At 40.8% G+C, this 21,782-nt stretch overlaps 1 protein-coding gene across 42 annotated transcripts in view; it reads right to left on the minus strand.

Moving 5' to 3' along the window:
* Ank2 (ankyrin 2) overlaps positions 1 to 21,782 on the minus strand; it is a 576,750-nt gene that overhangs the window by 282,182 nt on the left and 272,786 nt on the right. For 4 of the 42 annotated variants that reach the window (XM_031375438.1, XM_031375433.1, XM_031375426.1 and 1 more), the window contains exon 1: positions 15,757 to 15,947. The exons of 32 other annotated variants lie outside the window; for them this stretch is intronic. In XM_031375438.1, coding sequence (XP_031231298.1) covers positions 15,757 to 15,840 — 84 coding nt within the window. In that variant the 5' untranslated portion in view covers positions 15,841 to 15,947. Of the gene's footprint in view, positions 1 to 15,735; positions 15,951 to 21,782 lie in introns of those variants that run through there. 6 more of the 42 variants (XM_031375412.1, XM_031375404.1, XM_031375398.1 and 3 more) reach the window with 3 other exon arrangements.

Consider the following 21,782-nt stretch of genomic DNA (forward strand, 5'->3'; position numbering starts at 1 on the left):
TGTTTAAATTATTATTTTTTTTTAATTTACTGGCCAACTCATCAATGTTCTAAGTATCTAAAAGACTTTTGTTAATATCTGAAATTTTTGTCTTCAATTGCTCTATATCGTAAGAAATATCTGTATCTTTCTACACTCTCTGTAAATGGGCCTTAGTTTATTGAAATGATGTATGACACTTAGTGGCTAACCTAACTTTTAAACAACATAGCATAAAGATAAGACACACAAGAAAAATTCACATTAGCAGCAATAAGTCTAAACAAATTTGACTGAACAGCAGCAGCATTAGCGGTTCTTGTTGTTGTAGTCTGTGGTGGATGTCTGCTTTTCTATTTCTGTCAGTTGTTAGCTTCTGTTTTCTCTGTTCTTCTCCCTCCTCTTCTCAGCGAGTTTGTGTGGCTGTAGGGCTTTTTGTGGAAAAAACATAATACACCCTCTTCTCGAGGTGATTAAGACATCTGGGCCTTTTTAGGCTCTAGTAAAAAAGATTATTTCATGGCATAATTATGTCTGGTTGTAGGGTGCCATACTTGGCATCTGAACTTAAAATTTCTTTAAAAATACTTGTTTCTGAGAAAATTAGGAAATCTCAGTAATATGGGCAACATTAAATTGTTAACAAAACATCTCAAATGTCTGACCATAATAGTCAGTTCTAATAACTGTTTTAATCTATTGAGGAACACCAAACATAGAAAATTAATGTAGACAATGACTACACATTTTTTTTGTTTTTTTTCTTGTTAAGGTATCAATAGTTAATCTTTAAAATTAAAAATATTTTTTAAAAATATCAAATTATCATCACAAGCCATTACCATTATGATGATGTAAAGAGTAAAATTACATGGCCAATTATTTTTGTGTAAAGTCTATAATCTGCCTGGAATATAAATTTGATGTAGCATTCTCTTAAAGGTATTGTCTAGGCAGTTTAAGATATCTAAAGACAGTTCTCTAAAGGAACAGTACTTTCTCTTAACTTTAGTTGTATAAGCATGAACAATTGTAAAATTTGAGAATTAGTAATATCTAAAAAGGTAACAACTCTAAGCAATTGTAAACTGAGCTATATATATATTGGTAAATTAAAAGTTTGATTTTAGCACTCTAAAAACAATGATTATATAGCACGTAGTTAATTATCTGTGTAGAGACAAATAAAGTCTTTAAAACTACAATAATGTAGAGGGGAAAACAACCTCTTAAAACACTATAACTCTACTCTATGACTTTGACTCTCTATAAACCCCAAGTTTAAAATTACTTTGAACCATACCTGTAGAACTGTGACAACACTGGTTTTGTCCCAAAAACAATATCTCTGAGGTAAGGGAGAGATGAGGCTGGGAAGACTTCCCTAGGCCTGGTTTGTAAAACAAAAGGAATGTTTCTCATGCTTTACAGGATCTTTTGTACTTTTGTATTAAAATGTAAATGTTTTACTGAGCAAACCACCTGAGTTATACCCAAAAGATTTTAAGGGCAATTTTGTTGTTTAAAAAAGTAAAACTCAATTTTAAACGATCTACATTCTCTAAAATCAATATCAAAAACACCACATTCACGCCACAAAGCCATTCAAGTGTCTCTCTGTGAGAACTCAGATCTAACTTCTATATTCTAAAAAGGTTCATGGTTGCAGTCAACAATGACATAAAAAGAATTCTCCCACTTGGATTTATGCTTTGAATGGTACTTGGAAAAGGGTTTTTTGTTTTGTTTTGTTTTGTTTTTTGTTTTGAATAGCTTTTTAAATTCACTGGCCAATCAGGAAAAGCATATCTTTCTTACTTTTCCACTACTGTGATAAAACACCAGGACCAAAGCAAATTATAAAAGGGTTTACTTAGGCTCATGGTTCCAGATGGGGACATGTGGCAGCAGCTGGAAGCTCAGAACGGAGGACTCCCACCCTGAGCAGCAATCCCCAAACAGAGAGACCACACTGGAAACAGTGCACAACTTTTCAATCCTCAAAGCCCACACAGTGACACTCTTCCTCCAGCAAGGTCACACCTCCTAAACCTGCTAGCACCAATTATTCAGATGCCCAAGAGTATCAAGGACATTTAGCTCCTCCAAACCACGGTAACATATTAATGAGATGAGTTATCATCATAAACCCCTCTGGTACACTTCATTTGATTTCAGCTGTATGACTTTGCTTCGTTCACATACGGGGCAGGGTGGGAGATTGCAGAGCTGTCAGTTTGACCAGGACTCACAGCATGGCTCACCATTTAGTATATTCGTGGGGTCAAACAGGGAGTGTTTTATTCCATCTCCATACCAGTCTCCTCAGTGTATGAGGATAATGGCTGTGAGTGATGGGATACTGGGGATTGCAATCTGAGACCCAACTAGGTAAATGACAGGACTCTTTCCTAACTGAAGAAAAGCAAATAACCATCCTTCCTAAGAACATATGACAGAGACAATATAGTACTCTTGATGAGAATTCTATGAAGATAATTGTCTTAGTCAGGGTTTCTATTCCTCCACCAACATCATGACCAAGAAGCAAGTTGGGGAGGAAAGGGGAGAAAAACATTGCTGTTTTTCACCAAAGGAAGTCAGGACTGGAACTCAAGCAGGTCAGGAAGCAGGAGCTGATGCAGAGGCCATGGAGGGATGTTCCTTACTGGTTTGCTTCCCCTGGCTTGCTCAGCCTGCTCTTTTATAGAACTCAAGACTTCCAGCCAAGGTATGGCACCACCCACAAGGGGCCCTTCCCCCTTGATCACTAATTGAGAAAATGCCCCACAGATGGATCTCATGGAGGCACTTCCCCAACTGAAGCTCCCTTCTCTGTGATAACTCCAGCCTGTGTCAAGTTGACACCCAAAACCAGCCAGTACAATAATACAAGGCCAAATTAGTCTATGTTGAACTCAGCATATATATCAATATATATTATCTATTGTCATTGTAAAATACTGTCCCAGTAATTTTTATCATTAAGTGGCTCAGTCCGTTGAGCAAAGCATAATGTATTCAAGTACAAAGCAATGCAGGTCAGAGAGAGTTCCAGGACAGCCAGGGCTACACAGAGAAACCCTGTCTCAAAAAAAAAAAAAAAAAAAAAAAAAAAAAAAAAAAGCTTGTAATGCAGGTCTCCATGCTTCTTTAATTACATTAATCTTCCAATTGTTTTTATGTACCTTCTAAAGGTACCAGAATTCTTTCGGATATTTAAGAAGCAAGTGGTTTTAACAAGTAAAGCTGTGTCACAAAAACAACCATTCTAAGATGCTTGTTTCGATGCTGAAGCTAGGCATTCCTATGCCTAGCACTCTTCTGCATTTTCTCACTTTGGTCAGCTGCTCTCTGCAGCTGACAGGTAGACATGGGGACTTCTACTTCTAACCCCAACATATGGTTCAAGGCAAGCCTGATTCACGTAGTGAGTTCCAGGCCAACCTGGATGACATAGTAAGACCCTGTCTCAAACAACAACAGCAACAAAAGCAGTGGGATTATATTGGCATTGTAGTAGAAAGGCTGGTGTTACATTTTGGATAGCTGAACAATTGAAATCAAAATCCAGGCCCACTCACCCCAAAATCTCATAATGTGGAGTTCTTCTGAGTCTCAGGGTTTAGCTATGTGTTATTTAATAACGTGTTATCAATAGTATTCAAACACGGTTTTCAGAGTCTCAAAAACCGTGAAAACAAACTGACATTAAGCCCCACCCCACCCCACCCCCCACCCCACCCCCGCATAGATACTGCTATCAGCCAACCAGTTCCTCAAATCTTAACCTCCGTACTTGAATGACAAAGTATTTCAACAAGAATCACCTACCAATTTGCTTTTTTGTACCATTGTGGAAATTTCCTTATTATGTGCAACAGAACTCATTCTCTTTGAAATAATCTTTTACACTTATTTCTTAAGTGTGTATGCACTTGGATTGTGTGTGTGTGTGTGTGTGTGTGTGTGTACACGTGGAGGTCAGACAACAATTCCTGGGAGTCAGTTCTTTCCTACAAAAATCTTTGAACTACAGAAATCAAACTCACATCATCACACTCTGTGACAAGCTCCTTCACCTGCTGTGCTGTCTTGCTGAGCCAAGGCTTATACGCTATTTATATTATCATTTTAGATAACTTTTCATATATATGACAACATATGGTAGATTATGATGTTATACATAAAAATACTAGTTAAATTTACTATACTTTATAAATACAAGAAACACATGGACCAAGTTCATATACATACCTCACCTTTAGGATCTTACTGATTTAAGAGCACATATAATACATACAATATAAATTATATACATATGTTTATAGTTTTATATTTGTAGATAATCATTCATATGTATGAATAGATAGATAGATAGATAGATAGATAGATAGATATCACAAGGATTTCAGTTTGAGAGCTGCCTGGACTAAATGGCTATACCCTGTCTAATATATAGGACATATGAGACATATATGTGTGTGTATTTCATATCATATGTATATATCATATATATATATCCAATAGGTAGATAGCTAGCTAGGTCGATAGATAGATAGATAGATAGATAGATAGATAGATAGATAGATAGATAGGCAGATGACATATATGATATGTATATACATATATATACATATATATAGGCTGTCACTGATTTAAGAAAAAATATATGTATAAAGAGAGAACTATACAATCTTGTTAGGTTCTACAAAATCTAATATGATAATTAAATGTGAAAAAAATTAAGTTAGACTCTGAATGTTTGCCTCAAATAGTGTTGTTGAAACATAACCTTGATCCCCATAACTGGATAAGAGCAGGCAGGCACAGTGGCAAAGGCCTATAATACCAGCACTCAGGAAGGAGACAGAGGAACATTAGAAGTTTAGGGCATCCTCAGCTACATAACAAGTTTCAGGAAAGTCTAGACTAAATGAGACCCTTTTTCTAAAATGATAAATGTCTGATGAGACAAATATTTGAACAAAAAATGAATAATGAGACAAACATCTGGACACCATACAATATGTGCACAGTATATGTCACTAATATACTTTTTTCATGTGTCCATTAAAATGAATTTAATAAAAATATTTGGAACATCGTCACCTAAACAGGCTCAAACTGCCACATGGAAATATTTATTAAAACTGAGCAAAAAATGAACATTATGGTGAATGGTTACACTATTGCCCACAGCACTGGTCAGAACATCCCGGGATGACACACAAATTATTTTGGATTTCTTCAAACTCTCAATACTAACACAGGCCCTAACCCTTGGCTCTGGGTCTTTCAACTTCTCTCTCTCTCTCTCTCTCTCTCTCTCTCTCTCTCTCTCTCTCTCTCTCTCTCTCATCTTGATCTTGAGTGTTTCCTCAAGTGGGGGTGGAGATGAGTGTTCCTCTTTAGAGGTGTAGAGCAAAAAGTGAAAAGTGGCCAGAGGTACAATGGTTGGATAGGAGTCCCTCTTTCTTCCATCAAAGGAGGACAAAGAAGAACATGAGAGCCCAGGCTAGATAGATCAGGAACTGGAGAACAGAGAAGTGTCATCCATTTCTCACTCAAAGATTAGAAAAAAAATCCAACAAGAGACTCAGGAAGAATTCGATTTTCTGCCACAAAACTACATTGCTACCAATAATGTTTAAATAATACGTTATGATAGTGCATGCAAATGATAATCAAAGTCTGATAAGAGTGTTCCAGATGATTGCTTCCTGGATTACCACGCCCCCTTTGCACAGTAGCAGGCTACTTGAAGGGAGAATAACTTTTAAAAGCATCCATGAGGCCTGGTTGATCTAAAGATATATTAGCTGGAATTTACTACTAATTGCACAAGTAGTTTACAAGCATAAACATAAAAAAGGGAAAATATGCTAAGTAAAATGAATGCTGAATACTTTAGGAGAAGAGCACAGAGAAAGTCTCCCCGAACAAACAGGATTCTGAATTGGAAGCCTGCAACTGAAGAGAGCTCAAAGCATACAGACACCTAAAGCGAGGGGAGAATGCACCCACCCCTGTCATGGTTCATCCTCCAGTTTTTATGTCTCTATACTGTGGCATCTCTCTTCACAGTTTCCTAACTTCTAAAGTGGCCCAGGAATCATGTGGCTGAAAAGTACCTGTAAGTTCAAGCTCTTCAATCTCAAGTGTCTGCAAAATCCAGGGCTTGCTCAGCACCGTGGCCACTCCATGGGGTTACCATTTTAACAAGCTCACACTGACCTCTTGTTCTGTAGAATTACGTAGAGTCGGGCAGAATTCTATAGGTTGACACTGTACTACCAAATGCTTATCCTACCAGTCATGGCCCTTATGATATGATGTGGCACTATAGTATTTCTCTGGATTGAGACTGTCCTACCTGGGGATCCTTCCCATATACAATCACCAAATCCAGACACTATTGTGGATACCAGCAAGTGCTGGCTAACAGGAACCTGAGATAGCTGTCTCCTGAGAGGCTCTGACAGTGCCCAACAGCCATCCATTGGACTGAGCACAGGGTCCCCAGTGAAGTAGTTAGAGGAAGGGACCAAGGAACTGAAGGGTTTGCAGCCCCTTAGGACAAACAACAATATGAACTAACTAGTACCCTCAGAGCTCCCAGGGACTCAACCACCAACCAATGAGTACACATGGTGGGACTCATGCCTCCAGCTATATATGTAGCAGAGGATGGCCTTGTCGGTCATCAATGGCAGGAGAGACCCTTGGTCCTATGAAGTCTCTATGCCCCAGTGTAGGGGAATGCCAGGGCCAGGAACAGGGAGAGGGTGGGTTGGTGAGCAGGGGGAGGAGGGAGGAAATAGGTTTTTTGTTTTGGTTTTGGTTTTTTTGGTGTTTTTTTTTTTTTGGAGGGGAAACCAGGAAAGGGGATAACATTTGAAATGTAAATAAAGAAAATATCTAATAAAAATAAATATTTCTCTGGATTGCTTATAACTTTATTCTTGGATAGTAATGTTCACTTGGATTGTAAATTCCATGGAGGTACGTACCTACACTGACTTTCATCCCATTGTCGTCTGGCACCTATCACAGTGAGATACACCCAGCAAATCAAGATCAAATTATTACATCAGGGCATCGTTCTAACTCAGGAGGAAGAAACACCTGCATTAAACTGATTAGAACTGACTGATTCTTGGAAGCCAAAGCTCATTAAGCAAATGTAAGAAATCACGGTCTTCATCTTAATGACTACAAACACAAATTAATATGGAGAAGTCATTAACTGTGTGTGAGTTCAAAGAAAAACATGAATTAAAAGAAAAGATTTGAGTCAGGAGGTGGTGAAGCATGTCTTTAATTTCAGCACTCAGGAAGCAGAGGCAGGCAGATCTCTGAGTTCAAGGCCAGCCTGGTCTACAGTTCAAGTCCCAAGACAGCCAGGAAGACTTAGAAAAACCCTATTTTGAAAAGCCAAAATAAACAACAAAACAAATGAAGAAAAACAACAACAAACAATAACAAAACAGGTCTGGAAAGCTGGACTTGATAGCACAGGCCTGTAATTCTGTCACTTGTGAGGCAAAGGTAGACAGTTTCCTGTGAGTTCCAGGCCAGGTTAGTCTACATAGCAAATTCAAGCCAGTCGAAGATATCTAGTGAGTCAATGTTTAAAATAAATAAATAAATAAAATAAAATAAAAACCACCCAGATCTGGTTTTCAGGTTACTGGAAAACAACTTGTCTCATATACACAAGACCCAGAGTTTGAATCCCAGTACTGAAACAAACAAAAAATTATCCCTGATGATTAATATTTTACCCCTCAGATTTAGAATTGTGGGGGGGGGGTGGGGGGAAAAGGAAGAGGGAGAGGGAGAGAGAGAAAGAGAGAGAGAGAGAGAGAGAGAGAGAGAGAGAGAGGATGACTTAGAGTCTCACTATATTATGCAGCCCAGGATAGCCTGAGACTTGTTATGTAGACCACTCTGGCCTCCAATTTACAGCGATCGCCTGGCCTCTGCTTCCCAACGGCTGCTATGACAAGCATGTACCGCCATGCCCAATCCTGGATTACAGCATGTTATTAACTAGATAGTATTTTACCATCTTACTTTGGTTGTAAAAGAATGAACTTCCTTCAAAAGATGGGGAGTATTAATGGAATTCAGGTAAAAAGAATCATTTATGATATTTACTTGTCTCAATTACACAAAAGATTTTTTTTCTATCAAAATACCAAGTTTCATTGAAAGGCCAACTTTGCCTAATCAAGTAGACAGTGGGAAGGCAAGCTAGCTATAAGCATTTTCATAATTTCACGTATTCTGCATCATGACAAGACAGAGATGAGGATTAGCAATGTGAAGTCCCATTCAAAATTCAATGATATGTCTTCTTAGGAAGTTTACAATGAAGGAAGGAGACCTCCAATGCTCCATAAGACTTGAGTGAGAAGAACAGGTCATAGAGCAAATATTGAGAGTCCCATGCTTACAGAGTTCCTCAAGAGAACATTAGACCACAATCATGAAAGCAGTATAAATCGTATATGCTAGCTTAAGTGAGTGTGCCTAATCTAGGCAAAGATACCCACATTTTTGTGTTGTTCCATCTATTTTATGTAGATGTTCCAAGCCAAGTATGTTGTCTGTCTACACCAATTCCCAGGACTATATACAGGGAATTATCACAAGGTATGGAAGCCAAGAAATGCTGCTTGATGGGACAGTCTAAATAGCCAAGAAGAAAGTCTGTTTTACGTATTCTCATAGATTAGGAGTGAGCATTTTATAAAGTGTGGTCATTGAGGATAAGAAATAACATTAGAGGGAAGAACGAGGACATCTCCAAGGAGAATGAAAGGATCTCTTCAAGAGACAGGAAAAGCCAGTGTGGTGGCATTCAACCATAACCCTAGCGCTGGGGAGGCTGAGGCAAGGAAGCAAGAATTCAAAACCATCCTATGCTACAGAGCAAAACCTGTGAGCATGAGTGCTTGCACTTTAGCTCAACCTGATTTCCATGGGCGAAACTGCTCCAAATATGGGAATGGTTAAACAGGACAAGAACTCAGGAGAATAAATGGAAAGCAATCCTAGGATTCAGTCAGAAGAGGAAAATAAAAATGGCTTCCATTTCAGTGTGTCAATGAAAGGCTGACTGTAAGAGCCAGGGAATCACAATGTATCAATTCTAACCAGAGATTTTGTCTTTCCTTTATTTTCTGAATGTTAACTAATTGATTTTACATTGTTCTGATTGTCTTGACGCAGTTGACCTTCATTGCTATGCTAGCCAAGGCTGACCTTGAACAGTGAATATTCACGTCTCTATTGCAGACAAGTACTACCATGCCCAGTTAAAGAGCTATTATTATTATGATAAAGCATAGTCCCCACTGACCACTCTAAGGTAATAACTAAACTTGAATGAGATAAGAGATAGGAGCCTGCTAAAATTCCCCAGATGTTCTGATATAGCACGTTTGAAGTGGGTTCAAAGAAACATAGTCTTTGGGCAGTGACCAGGTAGTCCTGGTAATTTTGGTGAGCAAAAAATACTTTGAAACCTACCACTCTCATCGGGATACTATAAGGTAAATTATTATCAAATCATGAAATCACCAATGCAAAGAATCATAAAGATGAGTAGATAAAAGAAAAAATACAGAAAATTCACAGAAGGCAAGCTAGGAGGAATTTTCCCATCCAATAAAAATTCCATCATCCCTGACAGATGGTCATTTGACATACCTTCGGTAAAGAGAATTGCTGTCTTCAGGCAACGTAGACCATTTTGTCTTACGAATTGATGTTCTAACAAAAGGTCAATTTTTAAGTTATTTGGAAAACTGAAGAAGTGGAGATATTATTCAGGAAAAATTATGCGTGAAAACCTCTCCACATCTGATTGAACTCGGAAGACGCCAACTTTAATTCAGAACCAATCTGACCGCATGAGCATGTGGACATTCAAATGCTGGGTCAGCTCTCAGACTTCACTGAGCCATGCTGGGTGGCTGCTGTAAAAATAAGGTCTTTGGTGTGTTTCTCGCTTGCATCTCTAGCTTTCAACACTCCAGTCACACATCTGGTGACATCTGTCACCTCTCTAGTTAGGCCATAACAAGAGAAGTAAAAATACCGAGGTCTGGCTGGTAACCTGACTTTCATCCCAAAATCTACACAGTGGAAAGAGAAATGACTCTCACAATGTAACCTCCGAACTCCATGTGTGCTCTGCGCCACGTGTGCCTCTAGCCCAACACAGAAAATAGATAAGTGTTAAAATTATTTTAAACACATAGATAATGAAAAAGTCACAAGATTTGTGAATTTTCCAATATTCGGCATCAAACCACCTTAAATGAATATAGGGTATCTTACAAAGCTAGTTCATACCACTACCCTGTTAAAAACAACAATGCTTTCATTTTATTTTATTTTTTAAGATTTATTTATTTTTATTTTATGTACACCAGTGTTTTGCCTAAGTATGTGTCTGTGAAAGTACCAGGTCCTCTGGAATTAGAGCTACAGATAGATGTGAGCTGCCATATGGGTGCTGGGAATTGAACCGTGGTCCTCTGAAAGAGCTGCCAGTACTCTCAACTACTGAGCCATTTCTCCATCCCTTTATTTTTTTATCTGTACACAGACATTTTCCCAAATGACAAAAGTAGTTATGAAGTTCCTTATTTGTTTACTTGTCTTGGAACAAATCACCAAGCCTCAGTGACTGTCACGTGTGGCTGATGCTTGGCTATTTGCATTTTCTCCCGTAAATTATGTAAACCTGCCTTGGTCTATTCTAGGGCAAAGTCACTGCCACCTTATTGGCATAAAGTTGGAAAGCACATTGAACGAGAATGTGCTTCTAGGTTGTTTTGATGCAATCAGCCAAGATAACTTTGTGGAATAAGAAGTTTCTGTGGACTCACCTGGGATTTAGACTAGATGTAAAACATTTCTATCCTCTTCCTTTCCAGAGCTCCTAATGTTTCTTCTTTGCCCCAGAATCTAGTCTAGAGTTGGCATAAGCAGCTGCCTTTTCTTCCCATGTTACCTGGGAACATCAACCTCAGTTCTGTGTCTTTGTTAATACTTATTTTGTGTGAAATAATTGTACCTTAAGAAAACTGTTCTTTGAAATATTAGCAACACTACTAGCCACGACATTTTTCTAAACTTGGATCTAAAGAGCATGCAATAGTAAATGTATCCGTCTCTTAGCAAAAAAATGTCTTTGTGTTGACGCTTGAGAATGAAAATAGGAGCCACTAACTTCCAGCAGCTGGCCTTGGTGTCCTGCTGAATGAGGGCAATTCCAGCTGCATCAACATCTCCCAAGGTCACTCTGTGACCAGCAGGAGAAAGACAGAAACAGTACCTCACTCTTATCACGCTCAAACACAGACAAAGCACAGACATAGTCCAAGCCACTGAACACCCTCTCTTTTGAAAAATGAAAGATGGCTTTGTCTTTGCCAATCATGGCTTTAGTAACACTGAATTGTACGTGCTTTCTGACAGTATATCTGCCAAACAGAGATTGAACCTATATTCTCTGGGAATCCCTTTTTATTTCAAATCCTGTCAATAAGATCCATCCATATCCCATGAGCCTCCCGGGGTACCTCTTACTGCAGTGGACCACTGGCTCTCACCTGTGTAAATTTCCTGCTCACCGCAATGTGTCAACCCCACAGCGGTTTTGTGAATTCCTAGTGGCAACTTCTTGGGGAAGACTAAAAGACTCCATTACTAAAGCTCAACAGGTTATTCCCTGAAGAAATCTCTGTACTCACCAAAACTCTGCTAGTAAAAACAAACAAAAAATAGTCTTTTTTTTTTTTTCCGGTTTTTCGAGACAGGGTTTCTCTGAGTAGCCCTGGCTGTCCTGGAACTCATTTTGTAGACCAGGCTGGCCTCGAACTCAGAAACCCACCTGCCTCTGCCTCCCAAGTGCTGGGATTAAAGGCATGTGCCACCACCACCCGGCCAAAAAATAGTCTTTGAACCTGTTTTCTAACACTATGAATCTTGTGGCCAAAGACCCTCCAATCCTTTCCCTTAGAACCACATTCATGGCGTATAAAGAAGTCGTGGCCCATCTGTTCTTCATCGACTGGAGCAGAGGCTTGTTCACAAGGAACTTGATGAGGAGATGGATCTCTCTCCACCTGAGTAGATGGCTTTCCACCAGGGCCAAGGCAAGCTGGTGACCGATCATCCTGGATACTTAGAATTCCCCACCAGATCACCATGAAACTCTAGCAGAAACCCACAGTTGAATAAGAAGGCCTAGGAATGCCTTTGCTTCAACTCTTGCTTTCCTCAGCTTCAACGACCTTTCCGGGTGCTTATCTCTTGGTTGTTATCTCCTACCCAAAGACCATCTAATGGTCCAGTTTTTATATGTGAAAAATTAAAAGGATGCTATCTAGTAGTACAGAGCTTTCTTAGAACACACAAGACCCAGTTGCTGCTGCCACGGGGAGAAAGACAGGCTGGGGAGGTAGGGATGACTCAGTCACTAAAGTGCTGCCCTGTAAATGTAAGGACCTGCATTCAACCCCCAAGCCACAGACTTTTACAATTGTGGGTGTGTGCACTTGTAATCCCAGAAGAAGAGGAGAGAGGCAGGGCTAGGAGTAGCCGTGGGGATTACTGATCGGTCAGTCTAGCCTCACTAAGAAGCATCAGGTTAATGAAAGATCCTCTAAAAGAAGTAGATAGTCTTCTTGGGAGCACCACACATTCTCCTCTATACTCTCTGTGTGCACATATGTGTGCGCACACACACATACATGAACACACACACATCCAAAGGGGGAAAAAAAGACTTTAAGGAAGAGTTGGGAAAGGGATTGAGGGACCAAAGAGACAGGGACAGATTGACCAACAAAGTCAACTAACCTGGACCCTTAGGGGGTCCCAGAGACTGAACCACCAGCCAGAGAGCAAGCACAGGCTGGATCTAGGCTGCCTGCACATCTGTAGTAGATGAGCAGCTTGGTCTTCATGCAGATCTGCCAACAACTGCAGCAGGGGCTGTCCCTGAGCCTGCGGCCTGCCTGCCCGGGGATCCCTCACCCCTAAATGGACAGCCTTGTCCGGTCTTAGGGGTAGAGAATGCACCTCATCCCTCAGAGACTTGGTGTGTGTGTGTGTGTGTGTGTGTGTGTGTGTGTGTGATGGGAGGAGAGACACCCAGAGGGGAGCTTCCCTTCTCAAAAGAAAAGAAGAAGGTGGAATGGGGGAAGGACTTGAGTGATGAGGGGTCTTGGGAGGAGAGGCAGGATTGGTATTGTGTTGTAAAGTGAATAAATAAGTAAATTTAAAAATAGAAAACGATAAAAGGGAGGGGGAGTAAAGGAGGGAGGGAGAAACTTGTAACCTGCAGTGCAAAATTATATGAAACAATAAGCAGCTCTGTCATGCATTCACATACATCACAAAGGTTTGTATAGGATATACCTCTTAAGTAATTTCAAATTAGAGTATATAACTTTCAGTATTTGGAACACTATGAACCTTTAAGCACTCATGTTACATTCTGTGATTCCTACTTCTTTCGAAAGCATAACAGGCACTCCCTCTGAAAGGGTTACTACGCTAAGCATCCATTAAGAAAACAAGAATAACACAAAATGTTATCAACTATGTGTTACATAGTGTTCAAACAGTTTTGTATCGGTTATTTTGCATCCTCACAAGACAGGCAAGCATGGGTACAATTACCCTCTTTTCACAGATGAGTACTGATGTATGCTCCCAATGGAACGGCGGGCACTGAGATTCAGCCCACTGTCATCAGCTATATGAGGGTGTGTGCATGCATGGCCTCTCTGCTTTGTAGTAAGTATGTATTCAAGAGTGATTCTTTTTAGGTGAAATGTCTTTCAACATTCAATAATTCACAGTGTTTGAGTGTATGCACACATATATATATTCAAAATTTGCTACTAATTGCTCTGTCTTAGCTATAAATTTGGGAAAAATAAGGTCCTAAGATCAACTGAGATAAATGAAACCTAACTATATATTTATATAGTATATATAAATATATTATAAATATATTTATATAACATATAAATATATATAAACATATAATATAAATAATATAATATAATAATATAATATAAATATATATAAACATATATATGTGATATATATATATGTATATATATATATATAATGTATTTTACATAGAGGTTTTAGTGTCTCAGTGCTCTGTAATACTTTGAGAGGGCTTTGGTCGTATGGATTTACTACCATCTTTTGAGAGCTTCTAATTTCCTTGAGACACATTTCCCACACCTTTAGCAATCCTGAGGATACTACTTATCCTGCAGCACAGAGACTTCAGAGAAAGCCTAGGGGAATCTTGAAGGGATACTGTGAGGTACAGCAGATCCGCACCCCCCACCTCAATCAGCTAATACTCCATAAAAACACCCTGCAGTGACAGGAAATCCAGAACCCTCAGCTGCTTAAAGATTCTGTGCTCCTGTCTCCCTGAATTATCTATTTGCCTTTATCAGCCATCACTGTCTTCATGCTATTATTAAAAACTGCCATGTGTGGGCACGCTTGTTTCCATGGGATCTCATGACCACATGACACTATACAACAAATGCACCACTCTCTTGTTAGCTGTGTCTTTTAAAATAGCAGCGATCTCAAATTATTTAGACTTTTGTTGGGAGACATTTATTATGCTACAGAGCGGCAGTTTGGAAACTCCACACACACCCAACATTAGCCAAGTGAGAAATATTCATTTGTTTATGACTATTATTTTAGTAATCTACTCATTCCAAATCCAAAGCCATCAAGAAGAAACCATTTCTGAGAGCATCCGATAGGATACCCCGCCCATCTCTTCTATCCAGGACATGAAGGGATCTTAGGAGAATTTACTCTGGAAAGCATCTCTGTTAGAGGTGAGGAGCCCTACAAGGCTACAGCTCACCGGGAGTCGGGCCATAAAGAAGTGCTGGCTTTGGGTGGGGCTGCCTAGTTTGCAAGTGCCCCCCCCAGCCTCGCTCCCCCTTCCCCAACCCTCCCCCCAATACACCGGTGTCTTTTCCATGAAAATCAAGGCTGTGGGGATGTATCAGGGTAAGAAATCCTACCCGCTGCTTTGTATGCCCAACCCCTCCCCCAGCCAGTAATATCTTTAGCTGTTTATCTTAATCTTTAAAAGAGCTATCAAGCTAATGACAGAGGAATTGGTAGAAGATGTAAGAAAGCAAAGAAATAGCATGCCAGGAATGCTATGGCTCCTGTCACAACAGTCTTTTCATTAGGAAGAACACACTCAGGGTGGGACCAAAAAGACATCCCCCGTCTAGCCATCTCAAGATCCTCACCCGGCAAACACAGCTGGCCAAAAAAAACCTGCCTTGTGCTTTCCAAGCCACCTTGCTACACACTCTGGATCTTAAACTCAGTCATTCAAAGAAAAAATAAATAGACGATTTGTAGCCAGTGAACACTCGAAGCATCCATCAGAGGAATAAGCACACCTTATTCATGCTCACTTCACCGTGCTCCAGTCATGGGTCCATACTGAACCCCAGGCTTCATTCCGAATCCCAGAAAGCAGGCATTTGCACCTGCCTCTCAAAGCAAAGCTTGGAGCTGCTACTGTCTATAGCTAGTTACCCCCAAGCCTCCACGGTTTCCCCGCCCTTGTAATGGCATGCACATACACAATCACACACCCCACACACATGCACACGCCGCGCGCGCGTACACACACACACACATTTATATACAGACGTTCTGGAGCCGCCAATGCACCTTCTTGGGTCTTTTTCTTCTTTGACTACCACCGTTAAACTTCTCTCCACTGTCGCTTTTCTGAGCTGCATCTTCGTTCATCATTTTGAACAGTTTGGAAAGAAAATAGCTGTGCCATCAAACCCGGCTGCCGCGGGAACAGACCACTGGCGAGCGTGCACTTGCAGGAGACAGGCAGGAGCAGGAGGAGGGGTGGGGAAGGGGCGCGCGCTGGGAGGGAGAGGATGGTGACGTTGCCATGGCAGCAGCTGCCACAACTGTTTATCTGACTGCATTGTTAAATCGGATTCATCCAATTACCATCCGGGTATAGGCTACAATGAAGAACACCGTGGAAAAAAAGAAAGCCCGGGACAGGCGCAATTTGGAGAACCCTGCTGCTTGGCTTTCGACACACCCATTACTGGATCTGTGCCTGCCACGCATAAAACCTACGCTTCATTTTCTTCCTCTAGGTACTTGAGTAGAACAGATACAATGCATACCAAGGAAATGATGACACTTGACAGAACCCAAAAGGGTGCACGGTAGAGGGTCCAGACAAGGAAATGGAGGCTATTAATATCCTAAAGTAATTATAAGAAAGTTACATTTTTACGCTATTCACCTGAGTCAACCTTTTAAGACCCAGCTTAAGGATGACTTCTGTCATAAAGCTTCAGAACAGCCAGCAAGCAACCTGACCACTCCCTCCCGGGCCTCTGTGCCAGGCAAGCTCTGACAGCACCTGTAACACCACACCGCTGCTCCACCCACTTACCACACAACAGCCCAGAGATAACAGAGAAGGAGGGGAGAGTACTGATTTTCTCAGAACCAACACAAAGGTTTTCCTTAACAGCAGTTAACCCAGGTCTGTAAAATATGTAAGGCAACTCTGTCGTGGAGGCGAAACATTTTACACCTATTACAGAAATCTGAGCACAAGTCTATCTACTGATGAATAAGACACAAGCTCTGATCTCAGGGACCTTTTCAGATGACTTTCCAGAATGAATCTTGATAAGACTATGTGGTTTGCTTATATAACAAGAATCCTAATTTCATCTGCTGGATCAAGGCGGCTATTTCTATATTTAATGCTACACTGTGCGTGCAAGCGGAGCCAGATATATTTTCTGCAAGCACACATGCTAACGACTCATCCTTATTCCTAGAAATCTCAAAGTTCAGCATGCAGAATACTAAAGTGTAAAAAACGGAGGGAGAATTAAGCCAGGGAGATAATGTATGTAAGTCAGCTTAGAAGACAGAAAGTATCACTGCACTTCTATTAGGAATGCCGCCATCACGACAAAGGTGATGTTTTGTCTTCCTTAAAGATGGCTCTTCCCTGAAAACGAGCTCACCTTCTAACAAACACCTCGAACAAACACCAAAGTCCTCATTATTTCCTCACTGTTCTTTCTCTCTGCTCCACTGTCCAGAGATGCCTGCCACATCCAAGCCAACCCACCTTGCTGCCCCCTCTCTCCCCTTGCTTCTGTTATAGCAAATCCATCCCACAAATACTACTCCTCGGTGACACCTGGATCCCCACAGACAGGGCAAAGACTCTGGGCTTCCTTTGTTCTGTTACGAAGCCCTACCAGAATGTCTATAAGAAGCTCCCAGGAGTAACAGCTATTGTTATCAGAGTCCACACCAAAATTTCTGTGATGTCCGGTGCCTCTTCACCATCCTCTCTCCCATCTCTCTCTATTCCCTCCCCTTCTCTAGGGAAATTTCCCTACTTGACTTTTCTCAAGCAACCTGAGCCTAGAAATCTGAACTAAGACTCAATAAATATGTATTGTAATGTCTAATCTGTACAAGAACTAAGAACCAGGAACACTCCATGTGATTCCACCAGGCCCATGGGAATGAAGGAAATAGGAAAAAAAAAAAGTTTGTCGCTAGAGTGTTTGTATTGTAATTCAGGAATCAGATGAGAAACAAAACTATTAGTTGTAAATGTTATTCGAGAAAGTAGGACACAGAGTGATGAGAGACAGATGAGGTTTCATACAAGGTGCCTGGGCATGCGGTCATGTTCCCCAGAAATCTGAAGGGAAAATATTAGACGACACTGTCAATGGCTACTGTAAGGTCTTCAGAGGCGAAGTTCTTATCAAGCATATTAAAAGAACTATGGTACCAGCAAAAAAAGGAGGAGGAAGAGGAAGAGGAGGAAGAGAAGGATGTTTATAATAATTAGATCTACCAGAGAGGTATTCTGTGTAGTGTTCATTCTTGGAAGTCAGAATCAGCTTCTCAGTCTATAGAATGGGTGGACAAAGAGAATACTCATTGTTTGTCTCTATAAACTGGAAACAAGTATACTTCATTTTAGCACTTTATGAGCTGGTAACTTGATTCTGTTCCACTAATATCTTGTGGCATACCTTCCAATAGAGGCAAAACACAGCATTAAATAGCCAGGTTCAGGCCTCAGCCTTAGATAATCTATGAAAACTGTGGGAGGGGTTGTCCCAATCTTTTTCTATTGTTAAATGTCTGAGACCAGATAATTCATAAATAATGCAAGTGTACACCTACAGTGTGAGGCCTGCCTGCAAAAAAAAGGAAAGGAAGGAATATGGGGGTACATTCCTGAATTCAGAGCACTTGGGAAGTGGAGGTAGAAGGATTAGGAATTCAAGGCCAGCCTGAATTACAAGAGACAGACAGACACAGGCAGACACACAGAGAGAGAGACAGAGAGAGGGAGAGAGAGAGAGAGAGAGAGAGAGAGAGAGTAACTTCCAGGATAGCCAAATATACATAAAAACCCTGCCTAGAAGAAGAAGAAAAGAAAAGAAAGAGAAAGCATTTTCATATTTACCATGAGTTTTAGCTTATAGCAAAATTGCTGTAGGGTAGATGTTTTCAATCTTAGGGGTTTTTTTGTTTGTTCATTTTGTGTGTTTTTCATTTATGTTCTTATTACCTAGAAGCTGTAAAACTTTCCAAATCATATTTTAAAGCATATTTGTAAGTTGGAGCTCATGAATTTGGGATAGCAATGATGATAATGCCTTACTTAAATCTATAACAGTTCACTATTTATAAATTCTTTATTTTCCTTCCAGGATAGAAACCCCAGGAGTGCAGCGCTCTCTATTCTTCCTTTTCTGAACCAAGGAATCTATAGCCATGCACACAATAACTATTTCCTGGTTTTTATGGGATTCTCAGAACTACAAGGGGAGAAGGCTCATTTTGATTCTAATATGGGTAAGAAAACCAGGGCACAGGCAGCTTGGGTGATTTGCCCAAGGTAACAAAGTTAATACAATCTAGAGATGACATTCCTCTGGTCTAAATCCACTATGCTTTTATTAAATCATGACTATCTTCAATGAAAAGCAGCCACTTTATACAGTGAGGGAGACAGCAAAGGCTGAGATGAAAAATGCCAGGAGCAGAAACCAGTCACATGTCGGCAACCCATATAGGGAAAGGATGAGGTCTTGATTGGTTTTATGCCGTGTTCACTGTAAAGGCATGGAGATTTATAGGTGCTTATATTAATTTTAGTATGCCTGCTCTATTTTATTAGACCATTAGAAATAATAGTATTTTAAAAATCTAACTCTGACTTTTTTTTTTCCTGAGTGGAACAAAGCCCTTTGGAGAACAAGCAGTTATGCCTCTGAGACAGATCACCTTCCAAAGTTCATTTGTGAGCCACAGCGGTCTGATGATACAAACGCATTTGTGTAGAAACAAAGTTCAAAAGGTTCAGCTTTGTAAAGTGCTCAATACCTCTGCCCTGAAAACCTTCACAATTTAGCAAAAACTGGACAGGAATTCACCAGTCCTTTTTTTTTTTTTCCTTCTGAGGGTGCCATGCAGGTGCACCACTGCTTGAGCGAAGCTACCCCTCAATCAATGTCTTCATATGTGTGGATGTGGCTGAATTTGGAAACTGAGTCTCTCCAGTTCCAGTCACCCTCAGATGAGGCCATAAGGATTCAGAGTAAGTCCTAACCTATTACAGGTTAATGTAATGACTGTGTCATCAAAGAAGAGAGGACTGATTGCACAAAGACACAGAGACACATGGGACAGAGGCAGAAACTGGAGGAACTGCAAGGAAAGGAATGTCAAGAAATGTCAGCAGACACAAGAACTCGGAGAGGGTGGAGAGGTGTCCTTCAAAGCTTCAGAAAGATGACCTATTACCCTTCCCACTCTATCTTTCCCTCCCTCCTTCCTTCCTCCGCCCCAAACCCCCAGTCTCTTCTCTGTCTCTTTCTCTGTCTCTCTCTAGCAAGGTCACATGCAGCTCAGAATGCCCTCAAATTCGATTTCTAACAAAGAATTACCTTGAACTTGCTGATCTTCTTGCCTCTACTTCTTGAGTGCTAGGATTAAAACACCCAGACTAATGCTGTGCTGGGATCAAACTCAGGGCTGTGTGCATGCTAGGCAAGGACTCCAGCAACTAAGCTACATCCTCAGACCCCATCCCTCTGGAATGACGCCTTGATTTTGGACTTCAGCTTTTATAACCGTGAGAGGAGTCGTTATAATGTCCTACTCTTCCGCGTCATACAGTTTTGCCTGCTTTGCTTCGACCACCCTACGTAACCACTGCAGCCACAGTCTCCTATCTCATTGTGACTGATCGCAGTTATGAGATTTGGCTCTACCCTGTACAATGTAAGGAGACTTGCTTGTCACCTTCAGGGCTTGCTAGCAAAGCCCACCCATCATGGTTTTCTGTTCTCTTTACCCATTTGCTGTTGAACGCAGAGGAAGTGCTCACCTATGAGGTAGAAGAGCCAGAGACTGAAAAAGGCTCAGGCAGGTCTGAATTAGTAGAAGGAGTCAATTCTTCTCTTACTGATATCACATGGCATGGAAAACTATTTCTGCAGAGTGTTAGACACGGAAATCGTGAAGCTGCTTTTAACTGAAACTAGTCGATGGTAGCCAACCGCATCTGTGCTCTTTAGAATGTTACATGAATGACACTCTCAGTTTACATCAAAGTTCAGAGCAGTGCGAAGTGGATCTTATTTCCTGGACTTAAGCCATTGGCCTGATTAGAAAGAGAGGAATTAAAGGACAGTCAGAGGAGGCGCAGAGAGAAATGCTGTTGATTAGAAGTACGAGGAAGGAGCCTCTGACATTTATGGGATCATGTTCTCAGATCACCTCTGTCCACTCTCCTTTTCCTCCAGATCCTCTTCCTGGATAAATTCTTTGCCATTTTATCAGCTGTTAGAAGTCACTGGGCTGATCATTGCAGACTCTTCTTGACATACAGAGAATATAAGTTTAGATTGCATACCTACAATGTTTTATCTTGCTTGCCAGTTTGATGGTGTGTGGGTGTGGCATTTGTGTGTGTGTATGTGTTAGGGACAGACAGATAGATAGACAGACAGACAGAATGAGTGTGTGTACTGTGTATTTCCATGTGAAAATCCCAAGACAGAAGTGGCCATGTATGAGTATGCAAAGGCCAGAGAAATTTGTGGAGTGTCTTCCTCTCTCGTTCTCTGCCTTACTGTCTTGAGAAGTATTCTCTCACTGAACTGGAGACTCATCACTTGGACTAGGCTGGCTGACCAGTGAGTTCTCAGAATTTACTCCCTCAGCACCGTGACTCAAGGCACACACAAGCCTTCGGTACTGGAGATTTGAACTCAGGTCCTCACGCTTGTTAGAGCAAGCACTCTTACTCAAAGATCCATCACTCCAATCCCTTGACAGAATTTAGAATCAACCTGAGACAAACTTCTGAGCATGTCTATGTAGGTGTTTCTAGAGCATATTAGATGACATAGAAAAACTTACCCTGAATGTGTGTGGCACCATCTGTGGTCTGGAATTTTGAACTAGACTTGTTAAAAAAGACAGCAAGATGAATAGGGAACTCATCTCTTTCTGCTTTCTGACTAGTGGACAATGTGAGCTGTGAGCAGCTGCCTCATATCCCCTCTGCCAAGCTATATCTATCTACCCTCAGCACAGCATCCTCTCTGCCATGGTGGGAGGCTCCTTCAAGCTATGAGCCTCAAGGAACCTTTCAC

The sequence above is a fragment of the Mastomys coucha genome, unplaced genomic scaffold, assembly GCF_008632895.1.
Source record: "Mastomys coucha isolate ucsf_1 unplaced genomic scaffold, UCSF_Mcou_1 pScaffold16, whole genome shotgun sequence".
Lineage (NCBI taxonomy): Eukaryota > Metazoa > Chordata > Mammalia > Rodentia > Muridae > Mastomys > Mastomys coucha.